This window comes from Gossypium hirsutum, chromosome A11 (assembly GCF_007990345.1).
Source record: "Gossypium hirsutum isolate 1008001.06 chromosome A11, Gossypium_hirsutum_v2.1, whole genome shotgun sequence".
Taxonomy (NCBI): Eukaryota; Viridiplantae; Streptophyta; class Magnoliopsida; order Malvales; family Malvaceae; genus Gossypium; species Gossypium hirsutum.
Window position 1 is genome coordinate 5,382,706 of NC_053434.1, and position 26,370 is coordinate 5,409,075.

At 29.3% G+C, this 26,370-nt stretch overlaps 4 protein-coding genes across 6 annotated transcripts; 2 read left to right on the plus strand and 2 right to left on the minus strand.

Annotated features, from left to right (window-relative positions):
- Positions 1 to 7,276: 7,276 nt before the first annotated feature.
- LOC107899537 (uncharacterized) lies at positions 7,277 to 10,258 on the plus strand. The gene is made up of 3 exons (XM_016825288.2): positions 7,277 to 7,840; positions 9,522 to 9,602; positions 9,699 to 10,258. The coding sequence occupies exons 1-3, from the start codon at positions 7,682 to 7,684 to the stop codon at positions 10,083 to 10,085; spliced, it is 627 nt and encodes a 208-aa protein (XP_016680777.1). The 5' UTR covers positions 7,277 to 7,681; the 3' UTR covers positions 10,086 to 10,258.
- A 1,585-nt stretch (positions 10,259 to 11,843) lies between these two features.
- Positions 11,844 to 13,988, plus strand: LOC107905756 (H/ACA ribonucleoprotein complex subunit GAR1). 2 transcript variants are annotated; one of them, XM_016832502.2, is made up of 8 exons: positions 11,844 to 12,304; positions 12,385 to 12,465; positions 12,573 to 12,661; positions 12,844 to 12,918; positions 13,003 to 13,064; positions 13,160 to 13,237; positions 13,448 to 13,597; positions 13,710 to 13,988. In XM_016832502.2, exons 1-8 carry the CDS (start codon positions 12,182 to 12,184, stop codon positions 13,811 to 13,813), a joined length of 762 nt encoding a protein of 253 aa, XP_016687991.1. In that variant the 5' UTR covers positions 11,844 to 12,181; the 3' UTR covers positions 13,814 to 13,988. The 2 variants fall into 2 exon arrangements, with proteins under 2 accessions (XP_016687991.1, XP_016687999.1); XM_016832510.2 differs by having other exon boundaries at positions 13,160 to 13,225.
- Positions 13,989 to 19,429: 5,441 nt separating this feature from the next.
- Positions 19,430 to 21,857, minus strand: LOC107959509 (WAT1-related protein At1g68170). The gene is made up of 7 exons (XM_016895583.2): positions 21,661 to 21,857; positions 21,398 to 21,460; positions 21,113 to 21,229; positions 20,621 to 20,876; positions 20,103 to 20,261; positions 19,821 to 19,972; positions 19,430 to 19,692 (listed from the first exon to the last, which is right to left on the minus strand). The coding sequence occupies exons 1-7, from the start codon at positions 21,855 to 21,857 to the stop codon at positions 19,509 to 19,511; spliced, it is 1,128 nt and encodes a 375-aa protein (XP_016751072.2). The 3' UTR covers positions 19,430 to 19,508.
- Positions 21,858 to 23,581: 1,724 nt separating this feature from the next.
- On the minus strand, positions 23,582 to 25,602 carry LOC107905751 (protein bangles and beads). Of its 2 annotated transcripts, XM_041080740.1 has the most exons (3): positions 25,217 to 25,602; positions 24,573 to 25,139; positions 23,582 to 24,491 (listed from the first exon to the last, which is right to left on the minus strand). In XM_041080740.1, the coding sequence occupies exons 1-3, from the start codon at positions 25,400 to 25,402 to the stop codon at positions 23,946 to 23,948; spliced, it is 1,299 nt and encodes a 432-aa protein (XP_040936674.1). In that variant the 5' UTR covers positions 25,403 to 25,602; the 3' UTR covers positions 23,582 to 23,945. The 2 variants fall into 2 exon arrangements, with proteins under 2 accessions (XP_040936674.1, XP_040936673.1); XM_041080739.1 differs by having other exon boundaries at positions 23,582 to 25,139.
- Between the last annotated feature and the right edge of the window lie 768 nt (positions 25,603 to 26,370).

Sequence of the window (26,370 nt, forward strand, 5' to 3'; positions counted from 1 at the left end):
AAAGTGTTTGTTTCATTGTCGTTTCATTATTTCTTGTTTATTATTATTGTCAAATGTGACTTGTTTTTATTTTCAATAATTATTTGATTTCTCTAATGAAAATTTTCATTAAAAAGCATTTAAGTCATGGATTCTGATAAAATCATAAAAACAAGAAAGAAACATGTTCCATAAAACTATTTTACCCACCTCTCGGATCCATTTTAGCCAAAACTTGTGATAATTTTGCTTATATCCTAATGCGTATAAAATTGACAAGTTTTTATTTTATTTTATCCCTTTTTTGATCATGTTACGTTGAAAATTGTTGTTTTCTTCATCGAGAATGACGATAAAGAGTTTGCTGTGAAAATTATTTCCATCGCTAGAAGATAGGGAAAAGATAATTCAACTCTTTTTAGGCCTTCAATCTTGGCTTAGCTTTTGCCAAAAGATACTCCACACTTTACTTACCAATAACACAATGTTACATAAAATGTCATCTAATATATTTTTGGTATGATGATAAATTTAATCCTTAATATTTATTCATTCTTTTTTTCTGATTTTTATTTATTTTCCTTATCATTTTGGTCATTAACTTTTAGATTTTAATTAATTTACTTACTTTTGGATTTTAATTAATTTACTTACTTTTGGATGGTAAATTTAACTATACTGTTAAAATTTTAACAGAATTGATGTGGTCAAATTGTGTGGCAATCGACATATAATTCATAAAAAAAAATTAAAAATTTAATAAAATTAAAAAAATTATAAAATTTTTTAGAAAATTATCTATGTTAGCAATAAAGTATACTAGACTGTTACACGAACTACCATGTCAATTACAATAAAATTTTAATGATTAAATTAGTTTTTCCATTAAAAAAAGGCAATTTTACTCAATTTTGAAAATTTAGGACTAAAGTGATCTTATAAAAAAAAAAAAGAAGCTAAAGTGATAGAATGAGTAAACATGAGGAGCTAAATCTGTCTTCATGCCTATATTTTTCATATACATATTAAAGAAAAACATCCTCAAATTTTTTTTTATGATCAATATACTTTTCATATATACTTTGTAGTTAGTGAAGATTAATCATTTCTATTATTATCTCCAGGGTTTGAACATAATGTCTCTCATTAAAAGTGCAATGTGACTTGCTACTACACACAACACTTGTGTTGCTCAATATATTTATTTATTTTTCAAAAATATATATTCTAGATTGTAAAGCTTTTATATGGGAATTTTTATTGTGAAGCTAAAGCTTTAGTTTCCATTCATATGCATGTGTAGATGTCATGAATTGAAGCTCATGACGAATGTATACAAAATGTCTCATGCAGGTTAACTAATCAAATGAGATTCATTTAATCCACTTGCACTGGTTCGATTTGTAGAAAATGCGGAAAAACTCATCTGTTTGAAGCCTTGGTGACCTAGTAGAACACTCCAGTAAAACTGGAGTTACCATGATGAATATTGTAAATCCTAAGTGATAAAATTGTATAAAGTTTAAATCTCTTAGGAAGATAGGCTTTAATCTCAACTGTCGATGTAATTTAAATTGTATTGTTGAATTTGTGGGAGATCAACTATAAATAAACGTTTTCCCCCTTATTTGTAATCATTTTGTTATAATTCTTCAAAGTATTAAAAAATACTTTTAGAGCATTAACTCAAACACTTGATGTGCTTACTTTTCTTAGTGATTTTTTGTTCGTTTTTTACTTCTTCGCTTAAGAGTTTGCTTCCGCTTTATTTTGGTGCCTTAGAGAATTTCCTTTATAAATTCAAATTTTCGAGAGTTAAGTTGACTTAAACAAATTTAAAGCTAAGTTTCTGTTTAAAGCGATAAGGTTTGCGAAATTAAAGTTCTAATATTGTGACAACGTATATATATATTATAGGGTTATTATAAAATAAATGTATATTGAAAATTTTAATTTCACGGACTTATATTATATAATTTTTTTATAAAAATTAAAAATAAATTAAAGACAAGTGACATCTTTTAAACTTCACCAATATATCATATGATAATAATTTGTATACATGTATGCATGTTTATTTAAATTATGATATTCTCTCTTTGATCTAGTGGCAATAGCAAGAGAAACAACATTATATTATAAGCATGAAAGCTTAGATTTGATTCTAAATAATTTTATTTTTAATTAATTATTAATAAAAAATTGATCGCGCATTGAAATTTTTCTTTATTAAAATAATGGGTGAATGCAAGGGCTTAGGCCTCTCCACCACCTAAAGAGATAAAATTATTTTTAAGGTACAAATATAATGATAAAATTATTTTTTCTCTAAAAAATTTATAATTCAAATTTTTAAAATATAAATATATTTAACTTTATATTTTAAGAAAGAAAATGAAAAGGCAAGCTTGGATCAAACTCATCACATGCACATTTACGTTTTTGTCCAAATGTGGCAAATGGATTCGGACAGAGTGCAAATGAAAAGTCTGATAAATTCGTCAAGAGTCACTGCCTTTCAAGCTCACGAATAATTCTTTTTCTTTTGCACGTTTAAAAGAATAAAAGGTTCCATAGCTAAAGTCAGAAGCATTGGAAAGTGAAACATGTGTGCTTACAAATTATTTTAGTTTTAGAAAAAAATTAATAAAATTATATTATATTTAAGTTAAGATTTAACTTATTGTTGAATTAAATTAAAATCGAACTATGTTTGAGCATTGTAATTTTCGTGAGTTTAATTAAAATTTTTAAAATTATTGTTGAAAAAAATCAGAATTTGATCTCAAGGTTAAGCTGGCACCAATAATTCAGTTTGGAATTAAACTCAGTAAAAGAAATTCGATTAAACCTCAAAATTTTCATTTAATCGATTCCATCTCATTCTAACAAGTAATAATTAATTATTTTAAAAGGGCTTGGATCTCAACTTCGCTCTTTAATTATGGATTTGAATTATTATTATTTTTTTAAAATATGAGATTTATATTAAATTATATCTCTTAATTTTTTTTAGGAGTGTAAATATAAATATGGCATATATAATTAAATTTATAAAATTTTAATATAAATCAAATACATATTAATGGCATTTAAACATTTTGTGTTCTATAGATTATATTATTTATATTTTTGTTAAATACATGAGGAAGCTAGAAAATTAATTTAGGATGAAATTTTGAGAGCCGTAATTTTATTAATATTTTAATTTATAAATTTTTAATTTTTAAAAGGTTTAAATATAGTTTTTTTTCATTCGAGGGGACAATACCATTAAATACCTTCTTAGATTCATTATTGATTAAATATAATTTACTAAAAAAATATGAAATGGATTATGTTATGTTAACATAGGTATTAATAAGTTTGATCAAATCCGATTAAAATTAAACTCATATATAGTAATGATATTATATATATAGTTATTTAAGTTCTTTCTAGCTCGAAACACTGATATTAAAATTTGTCAAAATAATAACCGACTTAAAACCCGAAGTTTGATTGGATTGATAGCAAATTTATTTTGGTTGAAAGGTTGAGTTTGGATTTTTTTCTTGTACTCGAAGTTAAATAACCCCTCTATTTAACGAAGTAATTAGCAACGAGAATTATCGGACAATTTCTTACTAACCCTTTAAGAAAACCATTCATAACAAAGTTGATTATTGAGGCTAATAGTTGGAATGCCACAACTTCAAAATAAGCAGATAACTAAACAACTCCTTAAACAATGATAAACTTTCTCAACCTTAAGAAAAAAAGTTTCAGATGAAAAAAAAATACTTCTTCAGATGATTAAAAAATTAATTACATCCCTAATTAAAAACTACAATAAATTGAGTTCTTAATTGAAAGTTAATAATCAATTGAGCTGTTTAATATAATTTTTTTATAAAAACTCTGGATAGATGGTTAAGTAAAAAAAATAAAATTTGATGACGTAACGCCTGACAATGCATTAGATATGGAAAAATATAAATGTTGAAGGCTTAAAATTGATTTTTAGAACATCATCCAACTATCAATTTTATATGGGATCTGGACTTTTTTTTTTTTTTGGTTTAGTTGTCTCATAATTTGAAGAGTTGTTTATTACCTTCCAATGCATATTGAAATTCGTTAATTCATATTTGAGAACTTAAGTTATAATTGTTTTGATAAGACTGCACAAACATAAATTTTTAGATAAATTTAGTTTGGGCATTTTGAATTAAAGACTTTAAAAGTCTCTTCAATCACTAATTTTATTTCTTTAAGCTTAAGCTTTAAAATTTTATATTATTTAAAAGTATATTTAAGAGATTAAATATTTTTATTCATATAATTAGAGTTTCAATAATTAAGATATATAAAATCAAATATTTAATTAATCTTTTAGGAATTATATTGTTTTTGAACTTTATCATCTAAATGAATTTGACCATTCAAAGGTCCCATAGTACAAAATTATCGTTTCCTTTTACAATTTTTTTTTTCAATAGAAAGAAACAACATATTGCGATTACAGAAAAATAAAATTATTAAGTATAGCAGCAACAACATTATTTTGATCATCAAATAACAACCCCAAAACCGAACTTGGAGAATCCTTAAATATTTGCATGTTATTGTTATAGTCATTTGCAATCTTTGCCATATGATTGGCAACTTTATTTTGGGACTGAGAGATATAACGAATCTCCACATTCTAATTACGACATAGGAGCTGATAAATTAATCGTAATTACTACTAATCATACTTTCAACTAAGAGAATCTCCACCAAAACGGCGTTATCACATTCTAAATTCAACTGTCTAAAACCCGACTTAATTTAAAATTTTAGAGGATTTCGCATCCTACATATATTTAAAAATAACACACATTTATTTATTACACTTCTTTAAATATTAAAAAAAAAACTATCATGTCAATTTCACAATTTCAAATAAGTTTAACTTATATCTTCAAAAACTACTCAGCACCTCGAATAATTGGAAATATATCATGTCAAATTTCTGGGTTTTAGAAATTAATCAAAATTTCTTTTTCATCTTAGTTTAGACTACCCTTTTTTTAAATTTTAATTATGCTTTGACATTTGACCATAAATCAAAAAATTTAAACACATACATAAATGCCACACCAAATTAAGTAATACTATGAAAAAAAGACTTATTTAATACATATGTTTAAAATAACTAGACATGTAATTAGTAAAAATTTAAATTTGAAATTAGAATGTTAAGTAAATTTTTTTCATAAAAAAATAAGATATCTTTAAAATAAACAATTCTTTCCTCATGTTCTTCACAAAAAAATCATGTGAATACTAAAACTTACCAACTAAAATTAATTCATTAGTAATACATGTATATTAAAATATGTGAAAAAATAATATTTTTACGAAACATTGCATATGAAAAAAAATATACGCAATGGATCAAACCCCAAATCTGAAGTTGCTGGACTCGTTATTCCTTTTAAGCTATGGTCTGGGCTGAAGCCTTGGGCTGTTACTTCTTCCTATGTTTTTTTGGATTCAACTGGACCATATGAACTGGTTCAGTTCATTTGGACCAACCTTCTAGAGGCTTTCTTTGATACACAATCCCTTTTATATGGTGTAAGATTTTTTCAGTTGTTATAAGTTTTTATGTTTTTTTTTTATTTTTTGGAATTTAATCAATTTAATTTTTAGAATTCTAAATTTAGGTTTAATTGTTAAATATTTTGTTAAATTATGTTTATCAAAATATTATTTTTAATACATGATTACTAAATTTTTCTTTTATTATTTGAAAATATTATAATAATAAATTTAACTATGTTAATAATAAAAGTGAAAAATTAAATTTTAGAATGATCTATGCATTATCTTAACTGCATTTTACTTTGAGTCAATTCCACCGACCAAATTATGATTAAACAATAAAAGTTGTTTAAATGTAATTATAATAACGTAAATATTAATTAAAAATAATTATGAATAATAAAAGTAGACTAAGATGTTAGGCCAAATTAGGCATGGGAATAAATTTTTTTGGTTTAAATCTTATATTTTAATTTCGAGATATTAAATTTTATATATATATTTTATTTGCGTGACGTGATTGCTAAAAAAAAGTAAAATAAATATTTTTGCCTGCAATATTTGCATTTTTTTTATAAATTTAGTCTATACTCTTTAATAATATCTAAACAATAAAAAATATTTTAAATTTTATTTTTTTGTATAATTTCAACAAAGAAATGCAAAAAATATGAAAATTACAAAATAAACAAATATTTTAGAATTATTTTTAAAAATTATAAAATATAAAAAATTCTTTAAAAAATTACTTCATGGATGATAATAAAGTCTCCTAAATTTTTAGTTACCCGTTCATTCCATATTAAATTAAATTTGAACAATTTTTTTACTTAAAATCAAATTAATTATATAAATTTTTATGTAAATTTAAATAAATTTTAAATCTGAGTATTTTATTGTTGATCTTATATATTTTTAAATAATTATTTTCTTATTTGTCTCGTAATAATCATTATCTTAACTCGCTCCATCAATAAATAAGTATTTTAGAAGGAATTTTGAGAAATAAATAATTTCTAATGTAAAATATTTGAATATATTTAGATCTATATAATGGTTACTATTTATGTGATTAATAAAAAAAATTATTGAGTTAATATCACAGGTTAATCAGGTGTCAAATGGTTAGGAAATTACTATTATACTCTTTTATTAAATTACTACTACTATTATTATTTTGACGGTCTTTTTATCTATTCATATTTTTATATAGTTTTTAAATAAAAGAACTAAAAATTAATATATCTAAAGATTAAACCTATGTTTAATAGAGTTATAAACAAATTATTTATTAGAACCTCATTGTCTTAGGTGTGGCCCAAGTTCAAATTGTATTGGTTATTTGGGTTTTAATTTTAATTTTTAAAACTAACTTGATACTTATTTTTTAAATTATATAATTTTAATATTAAAATTTATTTTCACAGACTTGATCTCTTTGCATTTAATATTTTTACTATGAATTATTGATTTATTTTAATTTTCTTTTGCTCACAAGTTAAATTATTTTTTTATTTTAATTTTATAGATATTGCATATGTGTTATTATTAATATCAATTTTAAACTTTATTTTTATTATTTATTGTATAAAATTATTAAATATACATCTATATTTTAAAATTATAATTTTCACATATATACGTATGATAAGTTTTCTAATAAGATTTCTAGTAACTTTATAAAACTTTTAAATAAGTTTATTGATTAATTATGTCATGCAAACTTAATCATCAATATTAAGATTGATAGACTTAAAGAGTGAAAATTGGAAAAAGGGAAAGGAAAAGAAAAAGAAAAAGCAAAAAAAAGGAAAAGGAAAAGAAGTTGTGAGCGAGGGGTAGGGCAGACGGAGGTGGGATCCAGTAATCCAAAAAGGCCATACACGTGTAATCCACGTGGCAAAATATCCAATGACTGAAGCCTCTTCCGCTGCCCAGCTCTCACCATTTTGCATATACTCTCTTTATTCGTTGTTTTCTCAAATTCTCGCCACTTTTTTTCTTTTTTATTTAGCCTGCAAATCAGATCCTCTCTAATTTTCCTCTGATTCTTTCTCATTGTTAGGGTTTAATTTTCTTTTTGATTTCCTCCCTCCTCCCCCCAAAAAAACCGTAAATAAAAAATAAATCTATGTCGAAGAAGAGGAAATCCGATGCTACGCGCCTGGACGAGGTGGATCGGAGCATGTACACCACCTTCTGCGCCGCTGCTAACTCGCTTTCGCAGCTTTATTCACAGGCCATGAACCACCAGCGTCTCTCTTTCCAGGCCGGTGAACGTCACGCCTTGGTTAGCTTCTACCTCTTTGTTTATTCCTATTATCTTTCTTTCTCTCTCTCTCTCCCTCCCCCCCCCCTTATCTTATATCTCTATATGACTGTATCTCTTTATTAAGTATGATTTAGTTGTTCTTGTCTATGGATTTTGAAACATGATTACTTTTAGAACAACGGAGAATTCATAATAAATATGATTTAGTTTTGGAAGAATTAAATCAGGTTAGTATTTGATCGCCGAATTGTTTATGAAAATTTTGTTGTAATTTGGTAAAAAGGTGTCAGATTTGTTTCTTTCTGGTAATTTATGTCTTCCCCTTAAAGAAGTTGAAAATTTATGTTAATTTCAGTACCATTGTTGAAAAATTATTTAATTTCCCTGCCGTGTAATTGTCGTTGGGATTTTAAATTGAAGCTTTGGAATGCTGTTTGATGCTTGTCAGAAGTTATTTCATCTTTATTAGCTTAAAATAATGATTTATGGGAACAGCTATTGTTGTTAAAAGTAGGAAAAAAATAAATTAAAATATTTAATACGAAAATAGAAAGGATTTATTCGAATTTCTATTTTGATTCTTGCTTTTTGCGCTTTGAGAAGCGATTAGTGAAGATTGCATCTGGATAAAAGTTATACTGTAATTTATTTTGAATAACAACATTGTTAATTTTAATTTTACATAAACAAACTAAATTATGGTATAGATAATGGTATGTTTTAGTCATTTTTCTAATTTTTTAGCAAATTACAAATATTTGATTTTAACATTCCTTTGCTTTTAAGTAACTTTTTAGGAATCCAGAAGCTAGTGAAAATCCAAACTGAGAGCAAGGCTGTGCCATCATGTTTTATTATGCTGACAGAATAAGATAAAACAGTCACGTATGTTACAGAATCATTACTACTTTATAGAAAGATTGTCGCAAACTATGGTTTTTCGGGTTTGGTTTCAGAAGGATTAGACATGAGTATGTGCCGACATGGTTTATTAAATTTTTTCTGAGGTTTTCATGTATTTGTAGGGTCCGAAAAGGATCATACTCTAATACATATCTGAGCATGCGTAATAAACTGGTGTCAGACATGGATGCCAAGGAAAAGCTGATGAGTTGGAGTAACATAGGTCAAGTTTATGCACTATTGAAGGGACTTTAAATCCTCACTGTGGCTATTTAGAAGCTTCACGGTGGATTCTTTAAGCTTCTCAAAGCAGTCATAGCTTATGGCATGCGACATTGATGACTGTTGGCAAGCACACACGCCCATTTTGTGTCTTGTTTATATAAAGAAGAGAACAATCTTCTGAACTCTTGATCATGTGTTTCTCACAATAGTTTTATCTGCTTCTAATTCTTCACCCCGGTTATTTTTTTCGTGTGTTAATTTATCTTGAATTTCACAATTGACATATGGTTGATTTTCATTCTTGCTTTTACAAATTTGGCCCTGTATTCTTGCACTGAGTTGTCTCTAGTGTATGTTATGGAAAATTGAGCATATTTTTTCTTGCTTTTACAGTTTTACCTCACTGATGAAGAAATGCTTCCCTATGATTGTGGCCCTCTATTGTTAAATATTTATGCAGACTTTCATTGGCTTTTATGTTTTGAGTTATATAATCACATTTTCTTGTTTTTCTAGTTGGCTTTGGTATTGCATCTATTATTATATATATCCTTCCCCTTGTTCCTCACAGGAGAAACTTTTTCAATGGATTTTGAGGCAGCAAGAAGAAGGATCAAGGGTGACAACAGCTGACATAGTTGCTTATTTGCAGGTATCTTCGGTGATTTCTTGCACTTCTTTCTTCTGATGAATATGTTTGGTGAAGGAATCTTTTAAGGATTTTCTTGACAAATTTTCTTTTCTGTAGAATGAACTTGAATATGGAGTAGAGGAGTCTCCGATGTCCCCCAGGCTATCATTTCAGCAGCAGCAACAGCAACACCCTCAAACTGCAATGCACATGAACACTTTAAGTGCTCCTTTTTCATCTACACCAATTTCAGCGTCAACAGATGGACAAGGAGTTCGTTCGGGGGATTGTCGAGGGAACCTTCAGCACTACCACTCAGTCCACCACCAGGTTGGTTTCCATTCAAATAATGTTGTTGCATCTTCTTTTGCTGCCAATAGACCTCGAAACCATGAGATCAATTGCAGTCACCAACAGAATGGGGAAGGCAATTCCTCAATCAGCAATGATTGCATGGACATGCCTATGCATGCTGATAGTCCAGTCCATGCACTACCTTTCTGAATTTCGCTCTGCTTATGTAATTGTTCCCTTTCATTATTGTTTTTTTCTTCTGGTTTAGATTTATTTGTTTTAAGGTATAGGAAACTCTAAATTCTCTGCAAATGTATTGAAGTTAAATGTTTATGTATCACTGTATTATATATTTCTTCAAGGTAGATATGGCAATTTGTTTACATGTATCTTACATATATATATGTATATGTATATCATGTGATACTTGTATTTAAACTATGTTATATTTGAACTAATTATATTTGTGTTTTAAACCACCTGTGGCTCCAAGGCCTTTACCCTTCCATTTCTATTATGACCAAATTTCTCCTATTAACCAGACCGATTTTTAAATGAGATGAAGGTAAAATGTACTTTAAACCCAAATTTATACGGTAAAATGCAGGTAAGTTATCTGTGTCACATGCTAACAATGATTGTCGGTGTGTTGGAATGTGAGTAGAGCAGTAGATTGTTGAGTGAAGTTCCTTCTTGGCTTGGAGCTATGCTAACTAGCAAAGAGCTATGCGCCGACTGCCGAGCGAGTGTTAGTTATCTTCGAGTGTTGGACGAATTCAGGATTTCTGTGTGTATCAAAACAAAATAGCTTAAACTGCATTATTAGTTCTCAATATTTTTCAGTCTAATAAGCCCTTTGCTTGGTTTAAACACTGATTTTTATTTTATTTTATCGATTAACTACTTATTTGTGTAATTATATTTCGGTTCTTTCACTTTAACTGGTCGATTCGGTCGAATTTTGATTGGTCGGTTCGGTAAGATTTTGATAACATTATTTTGTGAAAAGCTAAAAGTATAATAATATAATTAAATCATATATTCTCAAAAAGATATAATCAAATCAAGACAGGCACCGCTGACAAAAAATAAAAAAATAAAAAAATCAAGAGGGGCCACGCCGAAGCCCTTGATTGACTGCCCCTGGGCTCGCCAAGAGTGCGAAGGAATACCTGTATTGTTAGGAGTTCATCAGTTTGCACTGTTTATGAGTACTATGTTCTCATGTTATGTTTCTCGACAAAAAGCATTCTAAAGGTGGGATATTTACATATAACATTCCATTTTTATATGTTTGAAACAAATATATTTCATAGATTTGAATATGAATATGTGTTTTGTAAATTTATTAATATCTAGATAATATGTTTTCCGCATTTTTAAAATTAATTTCACAATAATTTATCTAAAAATTTTAGAAGTACTTCATTTTTTATTTCGTAAAGCAGGAGGTTGGGTTGAGTGAAAAGTGTCAAAGAAATATTGAAAATCGATTGGTTGTATATGGTTAAGATATTAATTGCAGGTATTTTATTTGATTTTTTTTTATAAATTTGTTTTGATTTTTAAATTCACGGGTTTCTAGTTAAATTAATTTTTCTTATCTACAAATAAACATTATAGATTTAAAATAGTAAAAATAACTAAAAATGTTATATAAATATTTTTTGAATTTAAAAAATCGATAAAATAAATTATTTTTAACCGATCAAGCTCGATTCGAATGAATTTTATTTTCGTAAAATAAAGCATATATTAATTTTGATTTTTTTTTAAAGTACTCCTAGCAAACGGGACATAGCTAACCTTTGTGAAGTGCGATGGCCAATGAAAGAGAGCAGTCCAATCGGCAAAAAGACCGGGACCAATTCTGGAAGTGAAACTGAATTTCGTTACTATATTTTTTCCATTTAAAAAAAATCCTCAATTCTCATATAAATCATCGTAGTAGTAGTATTTAAGAACAAAACAATATCTCCATCGACAAAAAGAAAAAAAAAAAAAAAAAAGAACGACCGTTTCACCAGACCCGACCTTTTCGCCTGTGCTTTAAACTATCTTTATGGAAAGTTGCTTTTATTATTCAAACTTCATTTACAGATATTAATTGCAGTTTTAAACCACTTTTTCCTTAAAAACAACAAGTGTTTGATTTCAGTTTCATTGTTTTGTTTTTTTTTTTTTAAATATAACTATAAAACCCAACATAAATCCAAACCCAAAACTTTGTTTTTACTTCTGGTTTGGTCGTTGCGTTTTTGATCTGATTGGAAGAAAAGAAAAGAAAAGAAAAGAAAAGGGTGAGAATGGATAGGTACCAGAGAGTGGAGAAGCCAAAAGCAGAGATTCCAATAATCGAAAACGAAATCAGGATAACCACACAAGGCAGAATAAGGAATTATATTACTTATGCTACTACTCTACTCTTAGTAAGCTCTCATTTTCTTTCTTCATTTCATGGTTTTTACTTTGTGTGTGAATCTTATTGATGAAATTACATTTTGTGTAGGAGAAAGGGTCCAATGAGATAGTTCTTAAAGCAATGGGAAGAGCTATTAATAAGACTGTGATGATTGCAGAGCTAATCAAGGTATAAACATCGAAAGATTATATCTTTCAGATCGCTATTCTCCAACAGGTCTAAACGAGTAGATTTCTCCATACATTTTAATGTTAAAAAGCTTTTTCTTTTTGCAGACGAGAGTTGCTGATCTTCATCAAATTACTTCAATTGGTTCGACTGATATTACAGATATGTGGGAACCCCTAGAAGAAGGCTTGCTCCCGTATGAAAACGACTACACTCTTTTATATGCTAATTAACTTCTTTTAATCTATATTATTCGGATTTGAGTGTGAGTTGTTCATGACTTTTTTTCATCTGTCCAAGGTTTTAATTATGTGCTTTTTATTATTATTAGAGATCATAAATCATGATGTTTTGTTTGCTGTCTTTTTATTATTACAGTCTAGAGATTACCCGTCATGTATCGATGATCACTGTTACGTTATCGAAGAAGGAGCTGGATATGTCTTCCACTGGGTAAATAAAACTACGTGTTTTATTGAAAAATAGTGAATATGTTGGAGGATTCTTAGGTAACATTAGTATACTCATAAAATGCAGATATCAACCACCTCTTCAGGCTGATCAAGTGAAACCCTTAAATGAATACGAAGATGATGGAGGTAAACAATCTTGTTAAACAAATACTCATCACAATGAGAAAAAGGGAGAATTTGTTTTAGTTTTATCTAACTACTTTCACTTTCATGTTGTTTAGCTCCTGAGCCTCCACCAAAGACACGAGGAAGAGGACGAGGTGGTCGAGGAAGGATTAGGGCTAAAGGTGACACACAAGGTTTTCAAATTTATTATCTCAAAGCTATAAATATTTAATCTGACTTTCTTTTTTATTTTTAAAAAAAATATTTCTATTCGACATTCGTATTCAATATATTGGTTTTGCAATATAAATACGAGAATATATATGAACTCTAAAGTCTAAATACATGAAAAACCTGTGATATATACCTGACCTTCAAGTGATGTGAAATGTGGTGTGTTATAGGGGAATATAATGGTGATGGTTTAGGAGGCAAAGGTAGAGGACGTGGAAGAGGGCGTTCTTTCCGGGGTCGAGGACGAGGCGGTGCCTATGGTGGTGGAGGATACTATGGCGTCTATTCTGAATCAGATGCAGCCCTTACCCAAGTTCGTGGTAAGTTTGGGCTTCCCTACCCTTCGTTCAACTCCTTTTTTTCCAACTGTTATATAATATTATATTAGAATTAAGCCAACATTTGTGTACTAATAATTTCAAACTTTCCCAGGGCGTGGCCGAGAGAGGGGAAGAGGTGGCCGTGTCCGTGGTGGAGGCGGTCGTGGTCGTTATTCGAAGACGGAACCTGGGCCAAACCAAGCAAAAGCCGCTTGACATCTTGTTGTTGATATATGTGGATGCCTGCTCTGCTTGTATCTCCATCAACCATGAAGTCCACAATATTTATGCCATATTACTAGCTTTGCTTGCAAGTTTTATTTTTGGTCATTTCAACTAGATAAAGTCTCTTTTTACTCTTAATTTACATATACTTAGAACATTTGTACAATTTTTTTCAACTTTTTTTTTTGTTTTTTTAAAATAGAAATAATAGAGCAGCACTTTTTTTCCCCCTTAATTGCATTTCCATGCTATTTGCTAATCAGTTTGAATAATTTTTTAAAAAAATTTGGTTTGTTAAATCTGAATTTTCTCTAGATTTTTCAGGATGAAATTTTGGAGAATTTCAATTAAAAACTAATTTACTTTAAAAAAAATAAAACTTAGATTAGGATTTGCTTACGCAAGTGATGATAGTAAATGTTACCATGATCTAGCAGTGAATATCAAAACTACCTCTAATTAAAAAAAAAAATCAAAACTTTTGTTTGCATGCAAAATGCTCACGTCCTCAACTCTTACAACTCCATTAAGTAGTTCTCAATTGAAATACAAGCATTTTAACCCTTTTTTACTAAGGCATATATATTCATTAAAGAAATGCAGATTACACAGAAACAACACCTAAACCTAGTAAAAAGAACATTTTAAATTTCATTTGATTCTGATAAACTTTCGAAGACAAACTCTCCATCTTTCCATGGTTTTATCCCTACCTATGCTCAAAAAGAAATTTCAAACTTGGAAACCTACAAGGAAGATGTATATATGCATACATGCATCATACATAGTCTTGAGAATTTTCAAAAGCTCAACAATATATACGTACATGTATATGTGTATATTTCAGCAAAAGATAATGTATATACGTTTGTTTGTTGATCCATGGCAAGTAGAAATAAAGAGAGTTCATAAAGATGAAACAGGTGTTCTCGTATGGGGATTCCATGGTGAATTGCAAAACATCTCTCTCTCTCTCTCTATATATATATATATGTTACTCGGAATCTCAAGACTATATTAGTTATGTACTGAACTCCTACTGGTTTTGCTGCTTCAATATCACTTAACCTATAATGCGTTCTCATCAGTTAATATATATGTATGTATGTATATCCAACAGCATTAGATTCTTCATTTTCATGTAACAATACCAGCAGGAAAGATATTAAAGCACATCTCTCCCACTCTTAATTATGACCTCAATCTTTAATGGTATATCAAATCATGTAGTAATGAAAAAAAAATCCTCCAAAATCACGAGATTTCATTTTCAAAATCCTCACATGCGATATTATTAAAGGAATGAAATTACCAACAAGTTGATGTTGAAGTACTAGAAAAATAATCCTACATAAAATGAGATAATCCAAATGCATGGCAACAACTGAAAGGAAAATTAGGCAGCCATTGCCAAACTGTATTCAACTTTTTTCAGCTTATATTCATCTAAACTTAACCTTTACTCAACAAAATATAGACATTTTTTCCCCCAATTACCCAATAATAAGGACCGAATTAAGCTAACTGGGTTTAACTAAAACCTGAAAGTAAAACGCAAAAGAAACTATTCAAAGTCAGTTAATTAAACTTGATGATCATGATTTATGACCCAAAACCCAGAATAAATCAATGATCAATACCATAAATTATTTCCATAGCTAACCTTAATAGGCTTCGTTTCCTTGTAAATTCTGTCAAGAGACTTGTACTTTTGCTTCTTATGAACTGGTCTCAAAATCTCATCTTCTTTCCCAAAAATCTCTTCAATCTTTGCGCAAGTTATATCTTCACACGATCTTTTGCCTTGGATCATCTTCGTCTTAGTGGTGGTGGTGGTGCAGCTGCTGCTGTTGTTGTTGTCTTCATCGCTCAGTTGAATCAGCTGTTCAGCCGCTGCTGCCATGTCGGAATCTAACTTCGACGACGACTTTTGTGACTTGACCAAACAAGACTTTGATTCCGACATTGAGAAAATCAACTCAAAGAGTCCAAAATTATCTTATTTTTTAAAATTTTCCCTCTGATTTTTGTTTTTCTGTGTTTGGCCAAGAATTTTCTTCTTGTTTTTGGTTACTTTGTGAACGGGTTTTTGCTTTAAAGAGATTGGGCGTAGAGCGCGTTTTAAGGTACGTGTTGTATGAGGTTTTTAAAGGAAGGAAAAAAAAAAAAAAAAAGGGAAGAAAGTGCAGCGTGGTTGCTATGAAGTAGACCTGTCGCGGGTCCAACAAAATCTTTTATAATTAAGGTGATATTTAATCAATTAAAAAATAAATACTAAAAATTTAAATATTAAATTAAAAGTTATAAAACTGTTTAATATATTATTTAAAATTAATTATTTAATATAATTAAATTATTTGATAACTATAAATTTTAAATTAAATAAAAAATATATTCTACATTTTATTTTTAATTTTTAAATATTTTAATTTATTTTAAGTAAAAATTAAATTTTTTAAATAGAAAATTTTTAGAGGATAATACAATGTTAAAATAAATTAAAAATATTTTCCGTTAAGTGATAAGTAGCTCTTATTTACTTATTATTTATTATATTTTAATAAAAAAGAAAATTCTAATTGACTGTTTTATTTTAGATTATTAAACATGTGTAAAAAATTAAATTATTAAAAATATTAATTTTGAATTGATTTAACATTTTCAGTGGTATCAAACAAACCCTAGATAAAATGGGTATGATTTGAGTTATTATTTTATGATCCTTTAAAAATATTTTTATCTAAATTTAATTCTAAAATATTAATGGTAATATAGTCTCTCTTTTTTTAATATTAATTGAAATGAAATTTGAGTTTTGAGGTTGGATTTTGTAAAAAAAGCCTAATAGAAAAAATTTTAAAAGAAAGTTTCAAAATTCGTCGTGATAGATCTATTATACATTGCCTTCGAAAATCTGGAATAAAATTATTAGATGTTCTATTTTTCAATGAAAATCATTCGCATATGAAAGAAGTTTACAAGCAAAAGTCAAAGTCGATCCAAAGTTACAAGAGCGAAAGCTCCAAACAAGCTAAAGTTTTCAACAAGATTAGTACAACTGAAAAACGATGGCCTAAGCTCCAACTAATACAAAACGATGCTCTAAAAAGACGATAAACCTAAAGTCGGAGTTGGACACAGCAAGCGGATCCTACACTTGAATCAAGCATTCATTACTAAATGATTAAAAGCCATAATAATAGTCAAAAGCCACACAAACGAGCCATTGTATTGGTGGATAGCCATAGAAGTGAAATGACCACCTTGATGCGATGAATTCCTTTCGAAAGCCGTCGCTCCCTTATTGATGGAGTTGTGGCCATTAAACCTAAACCAATAGATGTGGAACCTTGGAAAACAACATACAAAACATGAGTCATCAAAGACTGGTCGAGCAAACAGTAGATGGACATGTTTTTTGCGCCTGAGCAAAAGACACACTTCAAGAAAGGCTGAGCGTAGAGCTAGCTAAAGAAAAGCCTTGAATGAGGGAGGCAAAGGTCACTTCCGGGTCCAAAGTGTATTATTCCACAATCAGTCCTAATCATGCTGGAAAATCTACCGATGGCCGGTTGAGGGTATGGTGATGGAGGCAAAAGGGGGTGGTGGCCAGCTGGTCATCGCCAAATGATCGGCCTCCATGTTAGCCTGAGAGAGTTCTAAGCCTCCTATTTGGATCTTCCTGTTTGAGATCTTCAACTGCAAATTCGAATAGTCTGCACTCTTGATTGACTAGAGAGATTGTCGGCTAGCTTCAAGCGGCACACGGAGATCTTCGATCAATTGGGTCTGAAAAGGCTCCTTCGAATCTTCGGTAATGGATAGCACAAAGGGGAGGATGGGACCAATTGAAAGCAGTTAGGTCTAGTGAAGCTGAGGTGGCGAAGGGATGTCGGAGGGCTTATGGAGGAGCTATGATAGCTAGGGTTGGAAAAATTAGGTAACAAAAGAAAACTTGTTTTTGTTATGGATAAAAAAGAAATAAACAAAAAAAAAACATTTTTTAAAAATTTTGGAATCGGAACTAAATAACATAATATGTAAATGAGCGCAAAATCTTTTAAATTTATGACCAAAATCATACTATATAAATATTAAAAACTAAATTTATTATTATATTAATTTTAAAACTATTACGATATATTTTCATCATTGATTAACAGAATTTGATAAAAAAAGAAAAATGTAATTAGTTGGATGATCATTTTGTTACATTTTATAGTTTGATAACAATAATTAGGTGACAACTGACTGCCTCAGTTGTCAGCATGCGAAACTGAGAAATTAACACAAACAAAATCAAATAATAAAGCGGTTTCTGCAAGCGTGACAAATCACTTGGAATATTTCTAATGTTCAAGAAAACACCGGAGTACTCTAAAAATCAAATTTAAGAGAATATTTCTATTGTTCTAAATCAAGATTATTGAAACTTTTTTTTGAGTGAATTACAATAATAGGGTAAAACCCTAACAACTAACGTGACTAACGTGATTCATACCCAGACCATGCCTAAGGTGGTAAACACCATTAATCATCAGACTTGCTTGAGATGATAAACACCATTAATCATCAGACTATCACTTGGGTTTCAGATTATTGAAACTCAGATAATGAATTTGTTAAAATTGTGGGTTCATATTAATTAATTAATTGATGTAAATGTGTTTATGTTGCGTTTATTAGTTCTATTTTATAATGAATCATGACTCGTTGAAAATGACAGATAACAGTTTATAGTGGTCAAATGAAAGAAATATTGACCTAACTTGTTATAAAGTTGCCTGAAAATTCCTTTCTTAACAAGCAATTTGCTATTTTCCTCTTCATTTCCCCTTTTTAAGTAAATTATATATATGCATTTATATATATTGAGTGCGAAATTTAAAAAAAAAATTAGGAGGGCTAGAATTAACTATAAATTTTTGAAAAATTAAAATATAATTTAATTATATATTAATTTAAGATTTTATTATTTAAAAAAATTAAATAATTTTTCTATATTTTTAAAGGGTCAAAGTGCAATTTACCATCAAATTGAAATAAAGCATTATGATTCTCTCTCTTTTCTTGTATAAAAAAAATACAATTTACCATCAAATTGAAATAAAGCATTATGATCCTCTCTCTTTTCTTGTATAAAAAAATACAATTTACCAATATATAAATTTCTAATTTAATAATTTATAAGGAAACAAAATTGTAATTGGGCCAGGCCCTCTCTTGCCTTCTGCATTCACCCATGCAAATAATATGCTGTTTGATTTAAGCTACAATGGACTCATATTTACTTCAAATAAAAATCAGAGGGTTAATGGAGATCTTGTGGCAGCTAGTCTTGTGCGTGAAACCCTTTGTACGCTCATTCTAAAACAATTAATAAATGAATTTTAATTTCGTTTATTTTTTACATATTAAAGCAATATAAGAATAATTGGAATTTATTTAAATAATAATAATTAGATTTAATTATTTTTTATCAAAATTATATATATAGTTGAATTAAAATTAATACATTATACAAATAATTGTACCAAATTAAAATACCCATCATTAAATTAGAATAAGCAAAGAATATCCACCTCAAAAATTTGAACTGAATTTTTATGTATATACTTAAAACAGTCACATACATATATATATATTGATGGTCCCAAAATGCAACATCCTAGAATGCAATAATTAACTAGGATGAGATTTGCTTGCTTGGATCACAACTGTGATCGGTATCTTGAATAACAACATCCACAGTTTGAGGCTCCGATTGCCGTTCCGGTTGTGCTGCTAGCTGTTCCCAAGTCTTCTTCTCCTTGGCTTTTCCCCATAGAACTCCGTATACTCCTATAATTATTATCACCGACCCTATGATGCTGATGCATGAAAACATTTGGATCAATATCATGTGCAAGTAGAGACGAAAAGAAAAACAAATAAATATTAAAAATTCGTAAAGAAAAAATGCATGCTAGGTAGGTAGCTGAGAGAGTTTGAATTTAACCTTCCTATGCTTAGTTTCTCGTCGAAGATCAATGATCCAACAATGGCTACGTATACGAGTGTAAGAGGGTTGAAGATGGATACAAATAATGGCCCCCTCAAACGCAAGCACCATGACATAAGAACTACCGTAAGTCCTGAACCGACGGCTCCCTTTGTTATTAAAAAAAAAAAACATTAGTAGTACTTAACAAGCAGAAACCCAATGTAAAGTTCACTAAGAATGTGTTACTTTTTGTAACTATATATATATATATATAAATTGGATGAGAACTGTGTTTACCGTGTAAACAACGCTCAAAAGCCTTAAATTCCAGCCAAGCTTCCAATCAGACCAGTTCCTGTCAGTAATTATGGTATAAATTGTTGCCTCAATTGAAGCTGTGATGCAAAACAATGCAGAAGCCGAGTACGTGAATGGATAGTTTTCACCCATCTTGGCCTGTAAAAACCATTTCACCGTTACCAGTAATTTATATATAAAATACAATAGTAAGTTTAAAGTATTTCCAAATTGTGATTCTGTGAATTTTATATTTGATACCATAAATGAAATTCTCTAACAAAAGTGTTGGGCTTAAAAGAATAGCCCAATTATTCGGTCCAAAATGAAATAATTTGAACTTTAAAAATATGTCTATCAGATTGATACTCAATTAGTTACGTAAGCTTAATTTGATTAATTCCTCTAAATCGAATTTATTTTCTAGTCTGAATATATCCAACAATCAGATTCACTTTTAATGCACATACTGAATGCACCTAATAAAAATGATTATATATTAAAAAAAAAAAACTTACATGAATTATGTACCAAATTGCAAATGCTAGGCAAGAAGCTAAAGCCAACAAGGAGCCTAAGACTTGATCGCCAACAGCAGCATGTCTGGTGCTAGTATGATGGTGTCCACCATGTTTGACTATGTTTATGTTGGTTGACCAAAGATTAAGTTCTTTTCCTTTGTAAAATGTGAGAATCATTGCTCCACCTATGCTCAACAATGTGCCCCACAACTTGGCCTGCCCTGCCAATGTCTTTATTCCTAATCTCTCCAATCTCCATATAGTTGAAAATAAATTTTTAGAAATAAAAAACAAAAAATAATATATGAAAATTAATTATAAAATATACAAATTAAAATATTACATAATTAAAAATGAGAAAAATGTTCATGGATATAGTCTAATAATGATAGTTAAGGGCGCTTAAGATGATTAAATAGAAATGTAGATCAGTGTCTATAATTACGGATTATACATCATATTATAATAATTTAAGGAAAAAAGAAAAACCTTAAGATGGCAGCCAAGATAAATGTAGCAATGGGAACAAGGTTGGACATTGCTGTAGCATATGTTGAAGATGTTAAGGATAAGCTTGCAATGAATAAATTCGGTCCCAATGCTCCCCTGCATGGATTTTCGAACTTACATTTTATCTGACTTTTTTAGGATTAAATATTATTAATAGATTTTTAGTACATTATCATAACTTTTTTTTTAATACTCATCATTCCAGGTTAAGATATTTAAGGATAAAAATCATTGACATTGAAAGTGATGATGGGTTATTCTTACCCAAATAAACCTGACAAAATCCCTTGGAACACTACCTTCCATGTTAAATTTGCTTTACTCTCCCTGTAATATAGGATCCAAATACACTCACAATATGATCATTTGACTTGCTCAAAGTATCACAATATAAACTCTGAAATTATAACCTACTATTAGGAGGTTGTATTCGGTAAACTTCGAAATTCGAATCTTGAACTATCCTGATATCAAAACCTATACACTAGCTAAAAAAGACAGATTACATGAGGAATTGTGAAAGTTACCTTTCAAAGATGAAAGCAAGTGGAGTTATACAAGCAGTGGCGAAGATGAATCTGTAAGCAATGAGTACTCTCATGCTCATTCCCTCAACCACGGCCAATTTATAGAACACAATCACACCTGCAAGTGCTGCTTGAACCATCAATAGGACTATTACTACTTTCATCCTCTCCACTATCTCACACAAATTCTGCCTCATTTTTTTTTTATTATGTATATTTTTTTCCAAGAAAACTTAAGAAACCATATAAAAAGTTCTGCAGTTCCTTTACTATACCCACACTTTCCATCTTAAAGTAATGAAACAACAACGTGAATGATTGGAAAATCTTTTTTTTTAATAATATCAATAAATTATTAATTTCAAAGTTATTTTAATTTTTAAATTTTGTCTGTACAAAAGTAAGGACAAATGTTGTTCAAAGGATTGTCCCTTTAAATGTTTGGCCGTCTATTTCTTGATGTATTCCTAAGAATCATACTTACACTACTAGAAATTTGACACCAATGGCAACTTTTCAAGTTAAGTGACTTAGGTACCCAATTTTAAAATTTTTTTATGTTATTTAATGTTAAATATGGATATTAATATAGTATATTTTTTATAATGTATTTGAAAGATCGTATTTTAATTTTTAAATATAAGTTTGACATAAATATTATGCAAAAATAAATTTTCTTTTAAAGTGAAAATCTAAATAACATAGTATATGATTTGATGGGATTGCCGTCTGTGGTGGCTTTCTTTGTCTTGTTCATGGCTTTTTTTTTCTGCTTTTCTAGTGGAATTAATGTTCATCTATTCCTTTATCAATGATTAATGTTCATCTATTAGTGGTAGTTTAATTCCTAATAAAATTATTGTGTTAAGAAATAAAATATCTAAATCAATTTGTTAGCGAGTTTCTTAACTCTTGTTGGTTGATAGTTCACAAATTCCTTTCGACAAATTAATCAATCTCTCTTAAGTCGCGTATTCTGGATGCTGGAAAGGTCTTTGCCCCCAAAAATAGAAAATTATCCATTTAAGTTTTTTAAAAATTTTAATATTTTAAATTAATAAAAGTAAAATTATACTTTGACCCATTAAAATGATAAAAAATTGATTTAATTTTTTAAAAATTATAAATATATGAACTATTAAAATTTAAAATTTATTTTTATCCCCTAAAAAGAATTTCTTAACTCCACCCTTGCTTCCCCTCAATATATTTTTTAACTTAAAAAGAAGGGAGTTGTATGTGTATTGAATTTGGGATGTAATAACAAAGAATTTCATTGAAATGAAGTCATGGTTCGTATTAAAAGTTAAGTTCAATGAAATATAAATCTATTAACTTTCTTCGTTCTTTTCTTAATAAAAATTATTAAGGTTAAGTTTAGTATCATGAGTAAAATAATATAAACTTAATTAATAAATGGACTACAAAACTAATTTTATATAAATTAAAAAATAATAATAGTATAAAGGTACTTTTGTCTTCAATTTTTTTTTATATAATATGCTTTTCAAAAATAACATAACCACTTTCTTTCGTTCTTTTTTTTTTTGAAAGATACCTCCCTTAAAAATTATTATTAAAAAAATAACTAATAATTGTTGCAAACTAAAGAAAATTGTAAGAACAAACTATTGTTCCTTCTTGTCGTGTTTTTCTCTTTCACTTTTAATGGACATAATTTAGTTAATAACCAATAAAAGAGATTAAATTTCACACGTTTTTAATACTCGAGCTATTGAAGATTTTTTTCTTTTCTTTTTGGTTGTTATTGTAATTTGAGTGCAGAGATAATATTGAATATTTCAAGTGCGTTTCAATTTAAGTTGTATTAATTATGTTTCTGTTAAGTTTTAATTTTATCTTATAATTTATAAAAAAGAATTTAATTACTTACACAAATTCATAAAAGAAGAAACTATGGTCGTAACGTTTCATCTAAAGATTTCATATGTCCATATGAAAAACATTAGAAAATATAAAAAACGATGAAAGAAAATAAATTACTTGCAAAACAACAAAAAAAAACAAGTTCGCTCAAAACCAACCCTAAAAAACAAGTAAACTACTTAGATTTCCACTACAATATCTCTCTCTCTAGTAGCCTTACTGTTCCAATTTCCTCCTGTATCACACACACACCTGCTACGTACTTTTGTGTCTAATGCACATTCATAGTTTGCTACTCCTACCTAAGGGTGTTGATTGTACTGATTCAATCTTTTTCCAGAAGCAGTAACAGGCACATGATCTGATTTGTGGGTCTGCTTCGATTAGTTTTGTAGGTTTCACTGTTTCAAAATAATCACATCGGTATCTGTTGTTGGTTGAGATTCTGATTTGGCTTCGATTGATTCTACTAGTTCAACATTTCCAGCTGGAGCAAGAATTATAGACTCTGGACTTTCGGTAATCTGGAGTGGCTTTGCAGGTTCCTTAATTTTACGATTCATAATCACATTGGCCAGTTTTTGTTTCGCAGTATCTATTGATCCATCAGGTGTTTTTGGTTTGGCTTCAATTGATTGTACTGATTCAAGCCCGGGATTTGGCTTTGCAGGTTCTTCGGCTTCCTCTTTTAGTTCCTCGATCTTTATTTCAACTGTAGGCTCTAATTTGGCTTCAATTGATCGTCTGGGTTCAGTCACACCAGGCATAACAAGAACAGGATCCGGCTTGTTGTCGATCGGCTTCGGAGATACCTGGGTATCGTTTTCTCCCTCAGGAGTTGGATAAGCCTTAATTCGTTGTACCGGTTCAATATTTCCAGGAGGAGCAGACATACGAACCGGATTAAAGATCTCCTTGAGTAGCTTTGCAGGATCCTCGAATTCCTGATTCATAATTAAACCATCTTTTAGTTTCCCGGTATACAAAACCACCCCAGGTGCTGATTTGATTTCAAATGATCGTACCAATTCATTTTTTCGAGGAGTATCAACCACAATATCCGGCTTCTTGTTACGCTCCATCGGCTTTGCAGGCTCTTCCATTTCCTGCTCTATAATTATATCCCCTTCGTTTAGTTTCTCAGTAACTGCTGCTTCCTCAGATGTTGATTTGACTTCAATGATCTTTACAGGAGGACCCCGCACAGGATCTGCCTTTGCAGTTTCCTCTCTTTCCCGTCTCATGTTCACATTGCTCTCTTTTAGTTTCTTTGCTGCCATATTAGGTACTGGCTTGGCTTCAACCGATTTTTCTGGTTCAATGTTTCCATAAGCAGCCTGCATAGAATCCGGCTCGTAGGTTTGCTGGATTGGCTTTACAGGTTCCTTAGGTTCCTCACCTAGAATCATACTGACTACATTTAGCTTCTCGGCATCTGTCAGTGACTTCTCATTTGGCTCTATATATACAGGCTCCGCTGATTCTTGTTTCGCCGGTTTCGACGATTCTTCTGTCACTGACTCCATTGGTGCGCATTTTGTTGGCTCTGATTCTGCGTTATTATCATTCTTAGCTAACATTCCCATTTCCTCCTGCAAACAAATAAAATTAATTGAATAAACAGATACATCATATGAACCCCCGCCCCCCCCCCCCAAAAAAAAATTACCTCTTTGAACAAGTTACTAAGAGATCGTCGCGTGTTGCTATGATGATTGAGGTCAGATTCGAACTTGTTTTCAGGTTCTGTAAGTTCAGGGACAGATTCTTTGCCCCACTTAGAAGACGGTATGGGAATCGGTTCCTCGGCTTCCTGGCCCTTCAAAACCTTTGGCTTTGCAGCACAACATCCCATGTTAATAAATTTTATCTCAGCTTTCAAAAACTAGAGAACCAACCTATTCTAAAAACCCTCTCTTTTTTCTTTAATATTTCGCTTGGCCTCTTCTTTCTGGGTGAGTGAGAGAATGAGAAGATTTAGGAGATTTATGAGGAAAATGAAAAATGAATTTTATTTATGGTTCATTGGCTTCCGACAATTGTTCTGCGGTAAACAAACATTGAAAACAGGGACACTGTTTTATTATGTTCCCGGCAAATTTACGTTTTTAATACTACGTTAACATATGTTAATACTTTTTATGCTAATATTCTTTTATCCAGTTTATTTCCAATCAAACTCCAATATGAAATAATAATTTCATTTAAAAAAAGGATATTTATTAGGTATAGTGATTTATTTAGTGTTTTATTTTTTAAAAATATTTTATTTTTTATTTTATTTTTTGTCTTTTTTAGTTATTAAACTTATGTTTTTTTTGTCAAATTATCTCAAAATAGATGGAAAATTTAATATTTTTAAACTTTGTTGATGTGGCACATGTATGACATGTCATCATTTAATTTATTTTTAAAAAATTCAAAAAATTATAAGAAATATTTTTAAAATTTTAAATAATGACATGTCAACCACATGCTAATTCTCATGTATAACACATTGGCAAAGTTAACAAACGTTAGTTTTTTTCATCTATTTTGAGATGATTTGACAAAAAATACAAGTTTAATGACTAAAATAGGTGAAAAATTAAATAGAGGACTCAAATAACCTTTTTGTAAAGCTAGAGAGTCAAAAAAGTCATTATGCCTATTTACTAACACAGATAAAGGATAAATTAAGTTATTAATCTTTATGTCATGTGTAAGTTATAGATTTAATCTATGTACTTTTTTTAATTTTGAAACATAAGTTTTGGTCATTGTTAAGTTAAATTTTATTATTTCTAAAATATTATGCAGTAAATATATTATCATATACGAAAT

Excerpts from the sequence above, each read along its gene's own strand:
- LOC107905756 (XM_016832502.2), top strand. The coding sequence starts at position 12,182 with ATGGATAGGTACCAGAGAGTGGAGAAGCCAAAAGCAGAGATTCCAATA. Across the intron at positions 12,466-12,572 it reads TGATTGCAGAGCTAATCAAG|ACGAGAGTTGCTGATCTTCA; the intron begins GTATAAACATCG and ends TTCTTTTTGCAG. Across the intron at positions 13,065-13,159 it reads TGAATACGAAGATGATGGAG|CTCCTGAGCCTCCACCAAAG; the intron begins GTAAACAATCTT and ends CATGTTGTTTAG.
- LOC107905751 (XM_041080739.1), bottom strand. The coding sequence starts at position 25,402 with ATGGGATGTTGTGCTGCAAAGCCAAAGGTTTTGAAGGGCCAGGAAGCC. Across the intron at positions 25,140-25,216 it reads TTAGTAACTTGTTCAAAGAG|GAGGAAATGGGAATGTTAGC; the intron begins GTAATTTTTTTT and ends ATTTGTTTGCAG.
- LOC107959509 (XM_016895583.2), bottom strand. The coding sequence starts at position 21,857 with ATGAGGCAGAATTTGTGTGAGATAGTGGAGAGGATGAAAGTAGTAATA. Across the intron at positions 20,262-20,620 it reads CAATTTGGTACATAATTCAT|GCCAAGATGGGTGAAAACTA; the intron begins GTAAGTTTTTTT and ends TGGTTTTTACAG. Across the intron at positions 19,973-20,102 it reads TTTTGAGCGTTGTTTACACG|GGAGCCGTCGGTTCAGGACT; the intron begins GTAAACACAGTT and ends TTAATAACAAAG.
- LOC107899537 (XM_016825288.2), top strand. The coding sequence starts at position 7,682 with ATGTCGAAGAAGAGGAAATCCGATGCTACGCGCCTGGACGAGGTGGAT. Across the intron at positions 7,841-9,521 it reads CCGGTGAACGTCACGCCTTG|GAGAAACTTTTTCAATGGAT; the intron begins GTTAGCTTCTAC and ends TGTTCCTCACAG. Across the intron at positions 9,603-9,698 it reads ACATAGTTGCTTATTTGCAG|AATGAACTTGAATATGGAGT; the intron begins GTATCTTCGGTG and ends TCTTTTCTGTAG.